Source organism: Triticum aestivum, chromosome 3B (assembly GCF_018294505.1).
Source record: "Triticum aestivum cultivar Chinese Spring chromosome 3B, IWGSC CS RefSeq v2.1, whole genome shotgun sequence".
In the NCBI taxonomy this organism is placed as follows: Eukaryota; Viridiplantae; Streptophyta; class Magnoliopsida; order Poales; family Poaceae; genus Triticum; species Triticum aestivum.
This window is the reverse complement of record NC_057801.1, coordinates 599,092,364-599,112,687: the sequence shown is the minus strand read 5'-3', so window position 1 is coordinate 599,112,687 and position 20,324 is coordinate 599,092,364. Positions and strand designations below refer to the sequence as shown.

Below are 20,324 nucleotides of genomic sequence, written 5' to 3'. Positions count from 1 at the left end.
ATGCATTTGCAGAGTTAGTTGTTAATATTAGTGTTTATTGTTAACTCTACTTACAAATATAAGTCTTATCAGTTTTCAGTGCACAGGCTATGATGTTTAATCTTAACATTCTAGTAAAAACATTGAACTTCTATATCATAAAAGTATCTGAAGACAAATGCAATGGCATTATTATGATGTAAGCTTACATACCAAAAAATATTGAACTTCTATATCATAAAAGTATCTAAGACAAATGCAATGGCATTATTATGATGTAAGCTTACATACCACATAAAACATTGGTCAAAGTTTCAGAGCCTTGGCCACGTGGATTCCACGATGACCTATACGTAAATGCCTCAGCTGAGCTGGCATCCCAATCATCATTTATTTGCAGATGCACGTAAATGCCTGAGTGTTCAAGTATTTTGTTATTCTGGTGATATGACATATCTTGCCACAAGGCATTGATGACCAGCCTTTATCTAACACAACCTTATTTTTTTGTTGGTTACTCAACCTGTTTAAAATGTTTCCCATCTCCACAACATGCCCCTCTTGTAATTATGATCGATGGCATGCTAACTTGCTCAAACTGACTCAATTTTCTTATGGTACCAGGAATCTATGGAGAAGGCTGTAAAGAATAAAGTGGCTAAAGCTGTTGTTCCTGCTATTGATGTCATGTTTCAAGCACTCAGGTAAGTTCTTAGCTGGTAAGTTGGCTTGTAACCATAAGTATTTGTCAAACTCTCTTAACATCTTCCTGTTTCTGCCAGTGAATTTGGAGCTAAGGTTGTACCACCTAAAAAAATTCTGAAGATGCTTCCTGATCTATTTGATCATCCAGACCAGAATGTTCGAGCTTCTTCTAAAGGCTTGACGCTTGAGCTTTGTCGATGGATTGGCAAAGAGCCTGTAAAGTCAATTTTATTTGAGAAGATGAGGGATACAATGGTGGGATTATTTGTACCAGTTCAATGGATTTCATTGATAATATATTTTATGAGCCAACTTTGTAATCACATTTTTTCTGTTTGTAGAAAAAAGAGTTGGAAGCAGAGCTAGCAAATGTCTCAGGAATTGCTAAGCCAACTCGCAAGATAAGGTCAACTTTATAAAAGAACATCTCTCTAATATTTGTAGCATTTCTTTACATGAAAATTTCGGATTTAACCTTGTAAAACAAGTATCTAAATTCTAGGTTCAAGCTGCTATATTATCATAGTTCAAAAAAAGCGCTAGGCATTAATTAATCGTTTTGCCACCGCCTTGCGCTTTACTGACCAAAGCGCATGCTTATGCGCATTTATGCACAGATTAAGCGTAGTTGTGTGCAATGCGTTTTGCCAACGCCTAGAGCCTAGGCGCGCTTAAGTGCTCGCTTAGGCGCGCCTTTTTTAACTATGTATATTATAATTCTACATGAACTGTGATAAAATGCCAGAACACATTCGTAATATGTTTTGTGTAGTCGTTGTACTGTTAGTCATTAGGCGCGCCTTTTTTAACTATGTATATTATAATTCTACATGAACTGTGATAAAATGCCAGAACACATTCGTAATATGTTTTGTGTAGTCGTTGTACTGTTAGTCATTTGTTTATAACCCATTTCATCGTTTACTTCTGCATAAGGACAAAGTATGCAAGCACATCATAATATTTTTCTATGAATTTTTTTATACAGTCTGACCAAACTAGATGAATGTATATTTGGCTTGCAAAAAATATCCTTGTGTGATGAATTTCAAGAGCAAGCAATTCAATATTTGGAATACAATAAAAAAAGTTAAATTAGTGACTTTCATACCTGAGACTACTTTATTAGGTGTAGAATTGAAAAGTAACATCCATTGATTCGATGTAAGCTAAAACACAAGTTTTCAGTATTTGTTTTATGAACGGTGTGATGCTATTATTTGTGCATGTTGTATAGTTATGATCATGGTATCTAAAAAAGCTACTCCATTCCCAAGCATAAGATATAACTTTGATTACTGTTTTGTTTATCACAATATATGGGCTATTGGTTTTGTTTTGTTATTTTAGTTTTTTCTCTTATTCGGTACTCCCGGAGGGTTTATTGGCCCCCTCGTATTTTGGTTCAAACTTTGACCACATATATGACTAACAATATGTAAAGTATATGTTACAAAAACTATATTATTGGATTTGTATTTGGAAGAGGTTTTCCACGGTATAATTTTTATGACATATAGTTTGCCTTTTATTAGTTAAATCTTGGTCAAATTTTGACCCAAAATAAGAGGAGGCCTAATAAATCCGAACGGAGGGAGTAATAAGGTTTTAAGTGTGGATGAACCAAAATCATATTTACAAGGATGGTTAACATGGAAAAATCATAGGGTACATCTCCATGTTATAAAACATTCTTCTAAGTTTTTTCTAGTGGTGTTAGTTTCTTGGTCACAAGAAGCTGTGCCCTAAAAAATGTATTGATTCACTGCCAAATATTTTTTGTTTAACCATGCTCATGATTGGTGAATACAATATGTTTATATTTTTTCAACTTGACCCATCATATATTAGAAGTGGATATAATTTAAATATTGTTTACCAGATCTGAACAAGAAAAGGAGCTTGAGGAGGAAGCTGTGCCAGAGACAACAGGCGCCAGTACTTCTGAAGTTGCAGTGCCAGATGGTCTGTTGTCATTTTTATTGTTAATTTTATTTCTGTTGTTGACAAGTTTCCTCTGTTTAATTTGAGACAAGATACTGATACGATTGTATTTCTAGCCCCTATGGAGATTGATGAATATGATCTTGTTGATCCTGTGGATATTTTAACCCCACTTGAAAAGTCTGGATTTTGGGATGGCGTGGTATGTGATCTTTCTTGCATAGACATACTGCCAGAGTCGTACTAATCTTTTGTTATTGTTCTATAAACTTGTGATGTCATTGTGTTATCTGCAATTCCAGAAAGCAACTAAATGGTCGGAAAGAAGGGATGCTGTTGCAGAGCTTACTAAGCTTGCTTCAACCAAAAAAATCGCTCCTGGTGATTTTAATGAAGTTTCCCGAACACTTAAAAAGGTTAATAGGATTGAATTTTACGATATTTCATGCATTAAGATTTATGTCCATTTCTTGGTTAGCATGACAAAATATCAGATTTTATTTTAAGCAGTTTCCTGACTCATCTTATGTTCTTTTGTTTCCTGACAAAATATCAGAGTATTTTACAAGAGAAACACCCTTTCATTGTTTTCTTGACATATATTAATTTTGTAGTTTGTACTTGGAGTAATTCGCAGGAGAATGTTAACTTCGATACAACATGCATAATGTTTTCTCAGAAATCTTTTGCGTGGATTCTCATTGCTCAAAATTAATTCATATTATGTTGTTTTGGAAGTTTCTTGGAGTATAGTGTAGCAATACTTAATGAGGAACTACCTGCACACCATATTCTTTGGGAGGTCATGTTATGTTGTCGAACTCTCTTGGTTTATTGTGGTAGGCTGGTAGTATTTGTGATAAAAGTAGCCTTTGAATTGTTTTCTCTTACTTATCTTATCTTGCCAATCTATTGTTGCTAGTTAGCAAGTGTTAACTATCTGAGAAGTGTTCAAGTTCCTAGGTGCTACCATGCAGTTGTTGCTTCTAATAATGTTTGTAATTTGTGATTCACTTCCTTCCCTTTGTCTTTGTCCTATTGCAGCTTGTTACAGATGTTAATTTGGCTGTTGCAGTGGAAGCTACCCAAGCAATAGGGAATTTAGCTAAAGGTTTGAGAACTCATTTTTCAGGAAATTCACGGAATCTGCTTCCTGTTTTACTTGTAAGTCAAATTACCCGTTTCCTTAGTAACCATAAATCGCCCTTCCTGTTTCACTTGTCTGTCAAATTATCCTTTTCCTTAATAGCCATAAATCTCTAGCAAATTCATTTTTATTGCTTATGATATCTTAAGATCTCTGAGACTGACTTGCTTTGACTCTATTGAGTGTTTTTCTGTGTTTTTGTAAATGTACTTGCCCTTTATTTTAGCCATATGACTGATCAGTGCAGCCAAATTTGCATGCTACTGCATGATCCACTAGAAGAATTTAGTTCTTTGTTGCACATTAGTGCTTGTTGGATCGCTTGTGGTCGTTTGAGATCCGCCTGCAAGCTCCAGAGTGACTAGGCTCTTAACATCTGACTAAGCGAAAAAAACTCCCAAAGTGGGATTCATTAGCCTTGTGGAAGTTACTAGGGAAAGAAGGACGTTTGTGAAAAGGACCCCTCAGAAGAGGGTCGATTTGACTTAGAAAAGAAGCACATCAAGGGAGAGAACTGTGAGCTGAGTCGGAGAAGATAAAAGTTATCTTTTCCTTCAGTTTGGACTTTACCATTTCTTTTGCAGGAAGGTGGGATTGTTGGACAGTTTGCTGCTGTTCTGCTTGGTCCAACTTTCTTTCCAAGCGTGACATGTGATTTTCTGTGATAGAGGGAAATACAAGATTCTATGTGAATAAGATTGACTGGGATCTTCTATAACCACTCTAGTCTAGATGTTAAATACTCTCTCCGTCCCAAAATAAGTGACTCAATTAGTACAAAGTTAATACAAAGTCAAGTCACTTGTTTTGGGACGGAGGGAGTATAAAGTTGTCTTGTTATTACAGTAAATTAATTTTATACTATATATGATCTATTGCCTGATTGTCGCCCAGGTGTCTAGGACGAAGACACCGTGATAACCATTGGTATAGAGGTTGTTTTGATGTAGTGCTTTACAATATACAATAATAATAGTGCACACACGCGCACACACATACACTCTCTCTCTCTCTCTCTCTCTCTCTCTTGGAGACAAATTCGTTTTTAGGTTGACATCGTGATATTACAATTTATGTAATATTCAGACTACCAAGAAAGATGTATTTGGTGATTTAGCTGTGTAATAAACAGTTAGTATTACAGACTATCCTCTTTTGATTTGACATAATCACGTTGTTTAAATTAACCCTTACAGAGGCTCAGGGCAACGGGTATATTTGTTCCTCTTACTGGTCAACGAAGTTCTTATGCTGCACTAACTTGAAATATCGATCAAGTAAAGTGACATGTTTCACTTCATTTGCCCTTGTTTATGTTAAACAGGAAAAACTGAAAGAGAAAAAGCCAACTATGTCGGAAGCACTGACTCAAACACTCGAAGCAATGCATAAGTCTGGCTGTATTGCTCTTCTTGATGTGATTGAAGGTTAGATTTGTTTTGGCTAGAGAAAAACCCTGTATTATCTTAAAAAAAATAAAAATCGGAAGTGTTATAAAGTAGTTTTACTGCAGATGTTCGGGTCGCTGTAAAAAACAAGGTCCCTCTTGTTCGATCCTTAACGTTGAACTGGGTTGCATTTTGCATTGAAACGAGCAATAAGGCAACTGTCCTAAAGTTGCACAAGGAGTATGTTCCTATCTGCATGGAGGTGAATAACCAATTTTAGTTTACCGGTTGTGATTTCTTCTTCTGGTATATTTGCATTTGCCTTCACGTATCTGCACTAACTTAATTTCCTATTCTTAGTGCTTGAATGATAGCACCCCAGATGTTCGAGATTCTTCGTTCTCTGTTTTGACTGCCATAGCTAAGGTTTGTGTCTTTTGAGTGTGTCTTTCTCGTGGCATCTGTTATCCTTTGATGTTACTTACGTTCTATGCTTTTCTTTTGGGTACTTTACTATCTGTATAGATGGTTGGAATGAAACCCTTGGAACGGTCCCTGGAGAAGTTAGATGACGTGAGGAAAAAGAAACTTTCAGATATGATTGGCTCTGCCACTGATACCGTTTTAAGTTCAGGGACAGGTTTGAGCTGCTGTTCCAGATGAGAATAATACATCTATGTTCTGTATTCATTTCTACACCAACACTGTTGCGAACCTAACAAACAGCAACTATGCCATTTCAGTACCTACCTCAAGTTCAGGAGCTGCTGCATCTGCTCGGGAGGTACCTTTTCTATGTTTTGACCTCGCTATTAACACAATGGAACATGCAATCTGTAATCTGTGGCTTCTCTTCCAAGACCCAACCTGCTTCTCTGCAATTGTGCTGGGCTGCATGGCCTGCTCTTTGGAATCGTGTTTGCCACCTGCCTTCAGCTATGTGCTAGGCACTAGGCAGGATGATCAGCTGGGTGTGCTAGGCTGGTCTCTTCTAGAACACTGTTAGAATTTGATGATTGCTCTAGATTTTTCTGGTATGGCTCGACTAAAGATGCTCTCGGGCATATAAAAAAATGGAAATAGAAGCCACCAGTGTTACATTAAGCAGTACTGGGCGAAGTTGAAGGACTGCATTTATCGTAATAAAATCTTTGCAGGACCACTGCTTAAAATACTTTATAGCTGCAGTGGAGCGTGATATATCAGTTGACAAACCAAACCCTGATTATTTCATGTTTGTGTAGGTTACAGATAGCTCTACAATGAGGAGATCTGCTGCAAGCATGCTTAGTGGAAAGAAGCCTATCCATGCAGCGGTTAGCATTGTTTTCCTTGCTCTTGGATGCGCATAACCATACTATGTTTGAGTTTCTGCTCTTTAAATTTGGCCACCATGTTTCTATTTTTGTAAGGCCCCGGCTAAGAAATCTGGACCAGCAAAATCAACTGCAAAAAAGACAGATGGTGGACCACAGTCAAAGGCTTCTGCTGCTCCTGAGATTGAAGATGTTGAGGTGGCTTACTCAACTTGCTTATCATAAGTACATTGTTCCATTTTACAATCAAAATCATTTGTGATTTTCATAGTAAAACATTAACTCTGTAACTTGTCTTGGTTGCTAGTCTGGAGCACATCCTTATTTATTTTGTCGCTAGTCACAATTTTCTCTGGGAGTTTTGTATTTTTTTTTAATCTTGAAACTACTTGATGTATATTTCTCCTAGTCCAGTATTTTAAGTCTTTGAATCTATCATAAGAGTACTGAAACCATAACTGAAGGTGTTTCCATTATACCCAACTGTTTTTGAGTGACTCATTGTGTTTACAAAGTAATAGTTCACCAAGAAAGTTAGGTTTCAACTCACATGCTTACTTGCTTGATTTCTTGCAGCCTTCAGAGATGAGTTTGGAAGAAATAGAGGAGAGATTAAATTCTGTTGTGAAAACAGAGACAATTTCACAGTTAAAGAGCACTGTTTGGAAAGAGCGTCTTGAAGGTTCCAACAGATCATGTGCTTCGTGTTTTGTTCTTTATCTTATTTGGATTGGCAGACTAAGCTTTGATTTGCGTCTTTTTACGTCTAACATGTTAATGCTACACTTAACGAAGGAAATCATGTTGTATCGTTGTTTGATATTTTGCTATTTCTGTGCCGTTTTTAATATTCTATGCCATATATGGAAAATGGAAAGTAATACTACTAAACCTTGATGCTTCCATGACCTACATTTAAACCCTAATATTCTACTATTTGGCAGCCATTGGCATGCTAAAGCAGGATGTCGAAAATCTCACAGAACTTGACAAATCTGCCGAACTGTTGGTCCGTTTATTATGTGCTGTGCCTGGATGGAATGAAAAAAATGTGCAGGTATTTACTTATCATTTTTGGTTTAGTAAGAAATATTTCCTTCTTGAAGTAATGCATATTTTGTATGAAACAGGTTCAACAACAAGTTATAGAGGTCATCACCTACATTGCCTCAACTGTGAAGAAGTTCCCAAAGCGATGTGTTGTTCTATGCCTTCTTGGTACGAGCTCCTCTTACTTCAGTTTGACAATATTTGATAACTTTTTCACATCCAATTACCGCTTATGTCTTGTAAAATGCTTATTATTGCAGAATTACTGATTTATAAAATCATTTTCTTTCAGGCATAAGTGAAAGGGTTGCTGATATAAAAACCCGTGCGCCTGCAATGAAATGTCTTACCGCTTTTTGCGAGGCAGTAGGTCCAGGGTTTGTGTTTGAGAGGGTATGAGATAAACATTGCAATTAGGCCATTGTTGTAGTCATTTTATGTGCATTCACACTTTCTTCCTAAATCAAAATCTTAATGACTGCAACCACCATAATTGTGCCCATCATTTTTGTAGTTATACAAAATAATGAAAGAGCACAAGAATCCGAAGGTTCTTAGTGAGGGTATTCTTTGGATGGTATCTGCCGTTGAAGACTTTGGGACTTCGAATTTAAAACTAAAGGTGTGGTTTGCTATGGTTTTATCGTTTGGCATATAAAGACACTGCCCTCTTGTTCTTAGTCTTCTTTATGGTTCCAGGACATAATCGATTTTTGTAAAGACACGGGTCTGCAATCTAGCGCTGCTGCAACCAGAAATTCAACTATCAAACTGATCGGGATGCTGCATAAGTTTGTAGGGCCAGGTTGTTTACTTGTTTCTTAGTTTATTTATGGCTTGATGGGTGCACTCTGTTGTCGTTGTTGAAATAAGCTTTTCCTGTAGATATAAAGGGTTTCTTGAGTGATGTCAAACCAGCACTTCTCAGTGCTCTCGATGCTGAATATGAAAAGAATCCATTTGAGGTATGCTGTCTTGGTCATTATTTGTTTTTTTTCCTTTTGAAGTTTAACAGCAACAATTGTTCTGAATTAACAGGGTGCTGCTGCTCCTCCGAAAAGAACAGTTAGGGCTTTGGACACTGCATCGTCTACTTCTGCTGCCTCATCAGATGGCCTGCCAAGAGAAGACATAAGTTCTAAGATAACGCCTGCTTTACTGAAAAATTTGGGGAGCCCAGACTGGAAGGTACAGATAATTGGTTTCTCTTTAACCTCTTGGGCTAGTTCTGTAAGTTTGCATGCATTTGGTATTGATATTGATATTGTGCTAATGTGAAACGACAGTTAAGGCTGGAGTCCATAGAAGCAGTCAACAAAATTGTGGAGGAGGCCCATAAGCGCATTCAGCCAACAGGAACAGGTTCATTGTTTTGTCAATCTTGAATAACTCTTAAATATGTTATGCTGGGTTATATCATCTAAGTCACAGCATTACTTTTGTTATCTTGAAACTGCAGTGGACCTGTTCACGGCGCTAAGAGGCCGTCTTAATGACAGTAACAAAAACTTAGTTATGGCGACCTTGTCATCGATTGGTGTTCTTGCATCTGCTATGGGCCCTTCTGTTGAAAAATCAAGCAAGGTTTATAACTAGCTCTACTTTGTGTGTACTTTTTCTTAGTAGTGTCCTTTCGCACCTATAATAACTGCAATTTTGTGTTACGATGTAGGGTATCTTGGCAGATGTGCTGAAGTGTATTGGTGATAATAAGAAGCACATGCGAGAGTGCACTTTGACTGCTCTCGATTCCTGGGTTGCCGCTACTCAACTTGATAAGATGGTTCCATATATTGCAGTGGCTTTGGGTGATCAGAAAAGTGGTTCAGAAGGGCGAAAAGATCTCTTCGATTGGTTGTCTAAGCATGTCTCGAAAATGAGTGATCCAGCTGAGGCTTTGCCTTTACTGAAGCCGTCTGCATCTTCTTTGATGGTATTAGTCAAACTATTGAATTATTTTGTTGCTATTAATTAATTTAAACTCATATATAGTTCATGGGCATTCTAATGATATCTATATCCATTTGTTGAAAAGGATAAATCATCTGAAGTCCGTAAAGCCGCTGAGACTTTTATGAATGAAGTTCTCAAGATTTGTGGCCAAGCAGTGGTATGATTTTGTCCTTTTAATTCATTTGCCCGTTTTTTCTGTAACTTTTTCCAATGGCTGAATATGGTACATGATGTAGGTTGCAAAGAACTTGAGAGATCTGCCATCCCCTACTATGGCCATTGTAGCAGAGAGGTTGAAACTGTCCAGTGTGCATGAAGGTGTCTTACAGAATATTAATTCACATTTCAGATTTTCCCCTCAATGCAGGTTGTTCTGTACTGATTTGGTATTACCGCACCATTTAAACAGGAATATCTGATTCTGTAAAGACGGTGACCACAAGTATGAGTTTGCCATCAAAAGGTGGTTTGAAGAACGCCAAACCTGGCCTAAATGATCGCTCCTCAAACGTTGGCAAAGCTGCATCTCAAGTGGGTAGCTTTGCTGTCTGTCATTGTAGAAAATGACTTCTTTTTTCTAACTGTTATTTTTTTTATTATCAGAGAGGAGTTCCAGCAAGGGCCTCTGTTACTATGATCTCTTCTCAAGACTCGTTACAGTCTCAGGCATTATTTAACATTAAGGACTCAAACAAGGTAGGATAGCATCAAGTTCTGCAACTAGCAAAGCTGTACATTGGATTCTTATATTTGTATCTGTATTTAATTGTGCAGGAAGATCGCGAGCGACGGGTGTTGGTACGTAAATTCAAGTTTGAAGAACCACGGCGTGAGCAAATAGACGAACTGAAGGTCCGTGTGGTGAAAAAAAAACTGGTTTAAGCATACTGCATTGCTTCCTCAGATATATTTCTTATACTCGGTTGTTGTCTCATCATGCCATAAAGTGTGCTGTTATTGGTTAGTTATAGCATGTACTTGCCATTTATCAATAAGCAGAACAGTATACCTAGCGGGCACACAATTAGTGTAATGCCGAGTAGAAGGCAGAAACCGCCGGTAAAAAAAAGGAGAAGCTATTAAGAACAAATTGTCACATGCCAAGGAAAACCCTTTTTGTTACTTCTCCTTGATGCTGGTTTGTTTTCAAGCACAAATCGATATATCCAACAGTTTCATAGGTCTTAATTTATGCAAGCAGTAGCAGGTTATATGCACATGTGTTTTCATGTCAGAAGTCAGAGCTGGTCAATTGGTATAGCAGGTTAGTAGGCAACAGAACTTTTTGCTTAGCAGTAGCAGACGTGCTGGTGTCCAAAGCTGGTATCCATGCTGCCGTGTTGACTAGCAAACACCTTATCACATCTCAATATGTTAGAATCTTGTTTTAAATTCAATCATGAAATGTGTTCACTTTTATTTTGTGCACACATGGAGTAATGTGCGCATATACAACCACATTTCAGAAATGTGAGCATCCTCCTGCGATGCATTGAAGAAGAATCTAGTGTTTCAATATGTTTAATGTTTGGTTCATTGGACATATTGATCTGATTATGTCCTACAATTTATTTAGTTTACACATGTGGACAGTGTGTAGTTAGTTGGCCATTTAGCGAACAAACTATCTGATTCTGTGAAAAATTTATTTGCAGGTTGATTTATTTAAGCATTTCCGAGAGGATGTTAGCTTGCGGTTATGGAACTCGGACTTTAAGAGGCAAATAGATGGTATTGAGTTACTACAAAAGGTTGGAATTGGCAATATTGGAACTTATTCGTGTGCAGTAAACTGTGCAACCTAGCTCGTATGATTGTGACACTATCCAATTGTGCAGGCACTTCCTTCAAGTGGCAAAGAAGTGGTTGAGCTTCTCGATATACTACTAAGATGGTTTGTCCTGCGCTTCTGTGAATCCAACACGACATGTTTGTTGAAGGTGTGCTAGTTCCAAACTTGACGAGTCTTATTTCTTTTGTTGAAGCACTCCAACTCAATTGGTCTTGTGTATTCTGTTTATTTGTCTTGCAGGTTCTTGACTTTCTTCCCGAGCTATTTGATGGTCTGAAAGATCAATCTTACATGTTAACGGAAGCAGAAGCTGCAATCTTCCTGCCTTGCCTTATAGAGAAGGTAATATCATCTTAAATACATTCTGGGAATATTTTCCATTATTTTTTGCTTTGAACTTACTCCTTTTATTCTTATTATATGGTATATGGTAATATGTGGCAAGAGTTTTTAATTGTAAACCACTGTTGTATTGCAGTCTGGTCACAACATTGAAAAAGTCAGAGAGAAAATGGGGGAGCTGATAAAGCAAATGATCAACATCTATTCTCTTCCAAAGCTGCTTCCCTATATATTGGAGGGGCTGCGCTCCAAGAACAACCGAACTAGGATAGAGTGTGTTGACATTATTGGATACTTCATGGATCATAACGGGACCGAGGTCTGGATCCCCCCACCCACCCCAATTACCAGAGGTTGTCTTTAGTAGCTAGTATATTTTCTTACTCATGGGTCCTGCTTTTTTCTGTTCATGCAGGTTGGTGGCTTGTTGAAAAATTTGCCATCTGTCGCAGCATTAACAGCAGAGCGGGATGGAGAAATCAGAAAAGCCGCTCTTAATACGCTTGCCACTGCTTACAAGAACCTTGGTACATTCTTTTGCTGGTTTTTTCAGAAGATGATTCTTCATACTATGTTAGAACTGATTTCTGGGTATTGCCTGATCAATTGTTTGAAATATTCCTGAACCATTACTCCTGGGTATTTTGATTTTTCAAACGCGCACACTTGCATATTTGAACAAGTGACAGATCACTGCATTTTTCACATTAGATGCATGAGCAACCATTACGTCTTAGCTACATGTTGTGTAAATGATTTTCATGAGGTTCTTAGTCTACTCTCTTTGGTCAAGCAGGGGATGATGTATGGCGATATGTTGGAAAACTTTCAGATGCCCAAAGAAGTATGCTCGATGATAGGTTTAAGTGGAAGGTAATCATCTATCAATTCACAAGAAATTTATTCTACTTGAAGTTCAAAATTATTTAGCTACCTGGTAATGTCAAGGGATCTAAAATCACCTTGTTAATGATATATTATCAGGCTCGAGAAATGGATAAGAGGAGAGAAGGAAGGCCTGGTGATGCCCGAGCAGCATTGAGGCGTTCAGTCAGAGAAAACGGGTTAGTTCCTTGTGTTGGAATCATGCATTCCTTAACCCCACCAACCCAGGGCTGAAAAATGCAAGATGGAGAATTTTGAACAAAAACATAACAGTTTGCTTTTGCTTTCCTCGTGATGTCTGATGTCTTCGTTCTTATTTATTCATATTCTTTCATTTTGGCTGTAGATCCGATGTAGCAGAACAGAGTGGGGAATTGGTTTCTCGTTCAATGTCAGGGTCAATGATGTCAAGGTGCTTCATTTATCTTATTAATCCGTTCGCAGTTCCTTCTGTATTTCATAACACAACTTTATTTGTGTATTCTTGTCCATAAGTAGGGAAAACTTTGGGTATGCCGATGCCCATACGGTACCTAGGCAGATGGCCGCAGCAGTGACTGGTCCCACAGACTGGCGTGAAGCTCTTGATATTGTTGCATTAGGTTTGCCTGAACAGGTAGTGCTGTTGCTCAGTTTCTCATGTTCTGCCGTCTCTTGTTCATACGCTCTGTTTGCACTCCTTATTCTATGCTGTATTGTAATATCTATAACTTCAACGCCTACTTATTGTCATATTTTTACATCCATTGTTGAAGCACACACATTGTTCTTGCATGTTTTTGTTCATGCAGTCTGTTGAAGGAATGAAAGTCATATGCCACGAGCTAACTCAGGCGGTTGATCCTGAAAGCTCTGCGCTTGACGATCTCATTAAGGAAGCAGACAGATTAGTTTCATGCTTGTCTGTTATGGTAAGCCTACATTGCTTTTTATGCTTAAGCTTTCCTTACCCTGCTAACTCCAATGCTGGCAAATCTTTCAGGTTCCAAAAACATTTAATTTCAGCCTATCTGGGGCATCTTCAAGGTCTTGCAAATACGTTTTAAATACTCTCATGCAGGTCTGTTAATATGTTTATGTTCAACATTATTTTGTTTTTACATGTATTTGTTAAAATGTTGTTTATGAGTTCTTTGTAATATTGCAGACTTTCCAGATCAAACGTCTCGCTCACGCAGTCAAGGAGGGTACACTAGATAACCTTATCACAGAGCTGCTACTATGGCTTTTAGATGAGCGGGTTCCTCTTATGGATGATGGCAGTCAACTACTTAAGGCTCTTAATGTCTTAATGCTTAAAATCTTGGTATGCATATTTCTTTTCTCTGCTTTGGCTTGCTGGCTGCTCTTTGTTTATGATCCAATCTTCTGCAGGATAACGCTGAGAGAACTTCCTCATTCGTTGTACTAATCAATTTGCTGAGGCCCTTGGACCCTTCAAGATGGCCATCCCCTACTCCGTCAGAGTCCCTTGCTGTAAAAAATCAGAAGTTTTCAGATTTAGTTGTCAAATGCTTAATTAAGTTGACAAAGGTATGTTGTCATTTTTATTTGACCATTCTGAATCTGTACAGATATCACTTCTGAATGCATATGTCATCTTTCAGGTTCTTCAGAGTACAATATATGAGGTTGACCTTGATCGCATTCTTCAAAGTGTTCATATTTATTTACAAGAACTTGGAATGGAAGAGATACGGAGGAGGTTTGTGCTGATCCCTTGCAGTTTACTACAGTATATAGCTGTTCATTTGATTTCTTTTTGTACATTAAACAATTGCATATGCTGTAGGGCTGGAGCTGATGACAAGCCATTAAGAATGGTCAAAACTGTGCTGCATGAACTTGTAAAGCTACGAGGCACAGCAATAAAAGGTCACCTTTCAATGGTTCCTATAGACGCTGAGCCTCAGCCTATCATCCTGGCATACATTGATCTTAATCTTCAGGTAGAATTTGCAACTGCACCCTTCGATTTTTCCATAAAGCTTCTATGTCTCCTTTTTTCTAAAGCACCCTTCGGTTTTTCCATAAAGCTTCTATGTCTCCTTTTTTCTAAACAATACTATTGGGTCATCCTAGACCCTTGCAGCAGCTAGGATGTTAACCCCATCTGGACCTATGGGTCAAACTCACTGGGGTGATGCTGCATCGAACACTCCAAATCCATCAATTCATTCAACAGATGCACAATTGAAGGTTACTCTAATTCCTTTCTCCTTCTATCAATGTCATGCTTGTGGGTAATTTTTTTTTACTTCATTGAATTATTTGACTCACTATTTAACAACTTTTGGGTGTGATCAGCAAGAGCTTGCTGCAGTATTCAAGAAAATCGGTGACAAACAAACATGTACGATTGGTTTGTATGAACTCTACCGGATAACCCAGCTGTACCCAAAGGTATTTTGTCAAGCTTTGGCTTTGGATGGTTAGAGTGGGATTCTAAAAGCTATACGAACCTTGCTACTGATTTAATAACTACTGTTGAATTAACTGTTTTTTTTCCTTTGAAGAAGTAAATCTGTAACCTATGAGTTTAGTTTGCTAATTTGCGATGAAAGTTTATACCATTCAAAACATGTTTCTCTCAGGTTGATATATTCGCTCAGCTTCAGAATGCAAGTGAAGCATTTAGAACGTACATCAGAGATGGGCTAGCTCAGGTTTGTAATCTGGACCATAGACAGGAGGGTTCGAGTTCTTTTTGTAATCTTGACATGGATACAATTATACTCTTTTGGTGCATCCAGGTGGAGAAGAATGCCGCAGCTGGCAGAACACCCTCTAGTCTTCCATTATCAACGCCACCTCCAATAGCATCAATACCCTCTCCAAAGTTTGCACCTTCTCCTGTTCATACAAAATCGATAAGTAGCAAAACGGATTGTAATGAAGACGGCGCCTTCAGAGTCCAAGGAGACTCTGATTTGAGGTTACAATCAGATCAACAGACAGATAGTTTCCAATCCTCAGGTCTACTTCCCTCTCCCGCCTCTTTACTTCTGGATATCTGACTGGCATCTGATTCGTGGAATTATCTGTATCTATCCCAGCAGGGACATTGGATGCTCTCAGGGAAAGGATGAAGAGCATCCAAGCCGCAGCTGTGGGGGGCAATTTCGATGTAGCTCAGACGCGGCCACTGTCAAGTATGAATGGCAATGCGCTCCATGGCGGGGCGCGAGTGGATGGTGAGCCACAAACACAAAGTAATATTCCACCCATGGACGAGAGAGCATTATCTGGGCTGCAAGCACGAATGGAGAGGCTAAAGAGTGGCTCTATGGAACCACTCTAAATATAGTTGACAGAACTATGAGAAATACCTACCATTGTAATTGACTGTAAATTTGCACCATAGTCATGCTATTTGTAGATAGGTATGTCGGATGCACTACATGATGCGGGGCCGACATTTTGTAACCCCCGTTCCTGGTCAACCCATTCTTCAAGAGTTTCTGGTGTAGTTGTAGAGAAGCTAGTCAGAGGTTTTGCTTGTAGCTTGCCTGTTGAGGGCCTAATTAGTATTTTGACACATTTTTTTGGTGCCGGTTGAGTTTTCCTGTGTTGTATAGCAATACAATTGAGTGTTATGAATTAACTGTATTGATCAGTACTATGCGGTTAGGAGTACACTTGAGTGCTGGTGTGGCTTCTAAAATTTTCGTGATGTAAATACTTACTGCCAGTGACATCCTGCATTTGAGCATCTTGGTTGACAAAAAAGATTGTTCTTTTTTCTGATCTTTTCTGCTATTTATTTTTTACTGTCACTAGCTGCAGAAGAGCCTGGGCACGGAATTGAATTATCGCTACTGGTGGCTATTTTTTCTGTTGACTCCTTTGTAGTGACATCTGCCCATGCATCAAATGAGCACAATCTTAATAGATGGTTAGTAGGGCAGATGAAGACTCACGGGCTGCGGAGACAGAGCCTATTTTCCTTGACCAAAGTTGATAAAGGTTACTTTATATCTCAAATAATCCAAAAAAAAACTTTAGATTTTTTTCGAGGGTACGCCAAAGGCGTACCTTAGCTTTATAGAAGGGAGAAAAATATTTACAAGAGTTTTACAAATGCGCTAGTTAGAGATCACAAACCGACCCCAACCAAGCCTCCACCCCACTCCTAATGCTACTCTACTACTCAGGTATCGATCGTCCTCCAAATGCTCCTGCCGTAGCCCAGGTCCTCAAATCGTCGAAGATCAAGTCCATAGTCTCCCATTCATTCTTGATTTGGCTCGATCCGAATACTCTCGCGTTCCTCTGCTTCCAAAGTGTCCAGCAGATGGGCATCACGAATGTGTCAAATCCTTTCCGCGTTTGCTTATGCATGCGTTTCCTAGCTTCCGTCCACCATTGCACCAAGCGAGACTCGTATGTTGGGCAAAACTCCATCCTCAATCCCATCCTGGTCATGCATCTGTACCACACTTGCCTTGAGAACACACATTGCTGCAAGATGTGGTCGACCGTGTCTTCCTCTTGGTCGCAGAAGTAGCATTTTGATGTTTGGTCTTGCAAACCGTGTCTCGCCCTTCTATCTGACGTCCACAATCGGTATTGCACCGCCAACCACATGAAGATTTTGCACGCAAGTGGCGCCCAACATTTCCAAATTGCTCCGAAAGAGTGAAATCTAACTCCTCCCTCACAAAGCATCTTGTATGCGGAAGATGCAGTGTAGACTCCTGACACATTCCAAGCCCAAATGGGGCTATCCTCAGTTTGAGCATCCAATTGAACCTCCGATATGGTCTCCCAAAGTCCGATGAACTGGGTAAGACCCTCCGTGCATAGGTCACCCACCATGTGGTTCATCCAAGCATGCATGTGCACCGCATCACGTACCAGCCTCTTGTTGGCTACCTGCGTACGGACTGTGGCCACAACCAAGGGGGCTAGCTCAGCGATGGTTGCGCCATGAAGCCACCGATCTTTCCAAAACCAGATTTTGTCTCCCGCTCCGACCTTCCATTTAACCAGGCTCCCAAAAGCTTGGGCCACCTTATTATCCGCGGTCAAGTTGAGCCCTTGCCAAGGCCTGGAAGCATCCGTGCGTCTAAGCCATTCCCATCGTAATCTTAAAGCAATGCCGTGCTTAGATAAGTCAATAACACCCAAGCCACCCAAGTGTTTTGGCCTGCATACCCTTGCCCAGGATACCACACACTTGCCACCATTCACCTCCTCCGTCCCGGCCCAAAAAAAAGCCCGACAACCTCTGTCCACCCTTTCCAAAGCCCATTTTGGCGCCTCCGCAACCATAAGGTGGTGTGTGGCCCGCGCCCTCATGACTTGGTTGACGAGGATAAGCCTCCCAGGTCTAGTCACCAAGCCCCTTTGCCATCCTGGCAATATGCGAAGGGCCGCATCCACAATCGGCTACCACTCGGATCTCTTAAGTTGTTTGATGCTTAACTGGAGACCGAGGTACTTGCATGGAAATGTGGTGATCTTCCAGGGTAGTACCGACTTGACAAGCTCTTCATCCTCCGTCTCATCTCGGATCATGATTGCCGCTGATTTGGCGGAGCTAACTTTAAGCCCCGATGCCACTCCAAAGATTGTGAGGGTTTCCTTAATGAACATGAGATCTGGCCATGTTGGTTTGATGAATAGTACTACGTCATCCGCGTACAGAGACAGGCGCTGCATCGGGCTACATCCATTGATTCTGCTCATCACTCGAGCCTCATGCGCCTTGATGATAATTGTCGTAAGAACATCCATGGCAATAACGAAAAGCAAAGGGGAAATTGAGTCCCCTTGCCTCAAACCTTTAGCGTGCATGAACTTGTTGCCAGCGCATCCGTTTACCAGCACTCTTGAGCTGGTAGTGGTAAGCAAAATTGCGATCCATGATATCCAACGTTCCGAGAACCCTTTAGCTCTTAGCACTTCAAACAAAAACGGCCAAGCCAGGGAGTCAAAAGCTTTTGTAATGTCAAGCTTGAGCAGTACTCCTTTCGCTTTCCTTCGGTGCATCGAGCGCGCCATTTGCCTCACTAGCAAAAAATTATCATGCAAGCATCTCCCCTTGATGAAGGCGGACTGGTTCGCCTGTACTAGCTCTCCCATGCGCGGTCTGAGCCTAGCGGTCAGAAGTTTGGATGCAATCTTGGGCATGCTATGCACAAGGCATATAGGTCTGAAGTCGAAAACAGTGGAAGCTTCTGGAGACTTTGGCAGAAGAGTGATCAAAGCTTGGTTTAACCTCCCAAAACCCCTTCCGTTACCCACAAAAAGCTTGTGAATCGCGGCAATGAGATCCACCTTGATTACGTCCCAAGCTTTCTGAAAGAACAATCCAATGAACCCGTCCGGTCCAGGTGCCTTGTCTGAGGGCATGTCCTTAATAACAGCCCAAATCTCGTCCTCAGTAAACACTCTGTCTTGCTTTAGATAAAGCTGTGTAATATGTATGTTTATTTAACACAATACAATTGTATATGTTCATATACACTCACCCTATGAACACACGCACACCCTACCTCTGTAAGCACTTTGAGATACTGAGCCGATATAACATTTTAAAATTGATGATGTCATCACAAGCGCTTAGTGGTCGACGACAATGTCTCTTTCCATTGAAGGAACATCACGAGAAAGATTGAAATAAATCTAGAAATATTCCATTCACACCTTGTTTGGCCTCCTTCATTTGAAGTTCATATGTTGATCAATATGCAACCATCACAACCAAAAAGCAACTGATGATCGTAAGGTCTTACGTGTGTTTGATAAAAAAAGTTTCAATTTAGCAATCCATGCAAAAAGATGTCAATATTACCCTCCCAAACTAGTTGTTCATGCTTCCTCCCTCATCACTTTGTCGATGACTCCTGACGCCGGTCTTGCCAGGATGGGCAATGGACAGGAGCCACTTATGTTGCGCATTCAACTTCAATCAACAATGAAGGAGGAGGAAGTGCTTCTTCTCCACCGTCAAGTACAATGTGCATGCATGGGAGGGTAGCAAAAGAGGACATGGTCAATAAGTTGCATATTCGGCAAAGTGACCAACACAAAGAGCATATGCGGCCAAATAACCAATACATAGAACAACTTAGTTGCTTGGTTATTTGCGCACCACTTGGCCACCGATTTAAGAGTGTTTTCTAATGGTCGCAATACTTGCTGCTGGATGATTATGGCTCAACCGACTTCAACATAAATACAACGACACAGGTCGACACGTCTGGATCGGCGATCTTTGAGTTTCTGTTGTTAGAATCGGATTCACCACTAGACATTATGCTTGCTATTAACTACAAAGAAGTTATTGCTGCGGGATCTTGGTACCTATGGTGGCTGCGGCGTCAGCACACTCACCATGATTCATGTACCCCTTCTTTCCGATGGACCAGCTCGGTCCTAGCAACCGTTGGGAATTTTATGAAATCATCAAGGAAGGAAATAGCTAGCGAACATAAGTGGGTGAGGCCGCAACCAAAATTCATTAAACTGAATGTAGATGGGTGCTTTCATGCAGATGTTGGTTCTGGCGTAACTGGAGCTGTTCTCCGTGATGAGGGGGGAGGTTCATAGCAGCTCAATGCAAATTTGTTCAGCATGCAGCTGATGTAATGACAGTTGAAGTGATGGCTATGCGTGACGGGTTATGCTTTGCAAACTCCCTGGGGTTCAACAGGACTGAGGCTGAATCTGACTCTCAAAATTTGGCGAATTATTGTCAAGGGCAAGATCAATGGTGGGATGCATCACCGGCAATTTTTGCGGACTGCATAGGCACAGTAACGTTAATCAGGAAGGTCATCTTTAAGCACTGTTTTTGTGATGCAAACTCTGTAGCT

The 20,324-nt window shown here is 40.0% G+C and overlaps 1 protein-coding gene across 2 annotated transcripts in view; it reads left to right on the top strand.

Moving 5' to 3' along the window:
- The window catches only part of LOC123071190 (protein MOR1), an 18,516-nt gene extending 2,379 nt beyond the window's left edge, over positions 1-16,137 (top strand). Inside the window, exons 4-53 of one of the 2 annotated variants that reach the window (XM_044494705.1) lie at positions 604-683; positions 762-939; positions 1,026-1,090; positions 2,567-2,649; positions 2,745-2,830; positions 2,931-3,044; positions 3,673-3,792; positions 5,100-5,202; positions 5,289-5,425; positions 5,524-5,589; positions 5,689-5,803; positions 5,907-5,947; positions 6,408-6,479; positions 6,576-6,677; positions 7,056-7,161; positions 7,424-7,536; positions 7,610-7,697; positions 7,822-7,922; positions 8,044-8,151; positions 8,229-8,334; positions 8,415-8,494; positions 8,568-8,717; positions 8,816-8,891; positions 8,989-9,113; positions 9,202-9,462; positions 9,565-9,639; positions 9,719-9,800; positions 9,892-10,013; positions 10,086-10,178; positions 10,257-10,334; positions 11,138-11,233; positions 11,321-11,422; positions 11,515-11,616; positions 11,753-11,935; positions 12,032-12,143; positions 12,413-12,489; positions 12,601-12,680; positions 12,848-12,913; positions 13,000-13,117; positions 13,293-13,412; positions 13,484-13,561; positions 13,649-13,807; positions 13,876-14,034; positions 14,109-14,206; positions 14,294-14,450; positions 14,584-14,700; positions 14,809-14,904; positions 15,096-15,167; positions 15,255-15,477; positions 15,561-16,137. In XM_044494705.1, the coding sequence (XP_044350640.1) occupies positions 604-683; positions 762-939; positions 1,026-1,090; positions 2,567-2,649; positions 2,745-2,830; positions 2,931-3,044; positions 3,673-3,792; positions 5,100-5,202; positions 5,289-5,425; positions 5,524-5,589; positions 5,689-5,803; positions 5,907-5,947; positions 6,408-6,479; positions 6,576-6,677; positions 7,056-7,161; positions 7,424-7,536; positions 7,610-7,697; positions 7,822-7,922; positions 8,044-8,151; positions 8,229-8,334; positions 8,415-8,494; positions 8,568-8,717; positions 8,816-8,891; positions 8,989-9,113; positions 9,202-9,462; positions 9,565-9,639; positions 9,719-9,800; positions 9,892-10,013; positions 10,086-10,178; positions 10,257-10,334; positions 11,138-11,233; positions 11,321-11,422; positions 11,515-11,616; positions 11,753-11,935; positions 12,032-12,143; positions 12,413-12,489; positions 12,601-12,680; positions 12,848-12,913; positions 13,000-13,117; positions 13,293-13,412; positions 13,484-13,561; positions 13,649-13,807; positions 13,876-14,034; positions 14,109-14,206; positions 14,294-14,450; positions 14,584-14,700; positions 14,809-14,904; positions 15,096-15,167; positions 15,255-15,477; positions 15,561-15,802 (5,583 nt within the window). In that variant the 3' untranslated portion in view covers positions 15,803-16,137. Of the gene's footprint in view, positions 1-603; positions 684-761; positions 940-1,025; positions 1,091-2,566; positions 2,650-2,744; positions 2,831-2,930; positions 3,045-3,672; positions 3,793-5,099; positions 5,203-5,288; positions 5,426-5,523; positions 5,590-5,688; positions 5,804-5,906; positions 5,948-6,407; positions 6,480-6,575; positions 6,678-7,055; positions 7,162-7,423; positions 7,537-7,609; positions 7,698-7,821; positions 7,923-8,043; positions 8,152-8,228; positions 8,335-8,414; positions 8,495-8,567; positions 8,718-8,815; positions 8,892-8,988; positions 9,114-9,201; positions 9,463-9,564; positions 9,640-9,718; positions 9,801-9,891; positions 10,014-10,085; positions 10,179-10,256; positions 10,335-11,137; positions 11,234-11,320; positions 11,423-11,514; positions 11,617-11,752; positions 11,936-12,031; positions 12,144-12,412; positions 12,490-12,600; positions 12,681-12,847; positions 12,914-12,999; positions 13,118-13,292; positions 13,413-13,483; positions 13,562-13,648; positions 13,808-13,875; positions 14,035-14,108; positions 14,207-14,293; positions 14,451-14,583; positions 14,701-14,808; positions 14,905-15,095; positions 15,168-15,254; positions 15,478-15,557 lie in introns of both variants that reach the window. The other variant, XM_044494704.1, reaches the window with a different exon arrangement.
- Positions 16,138-20,324: the final 4,187 nt, after the last annotated feature.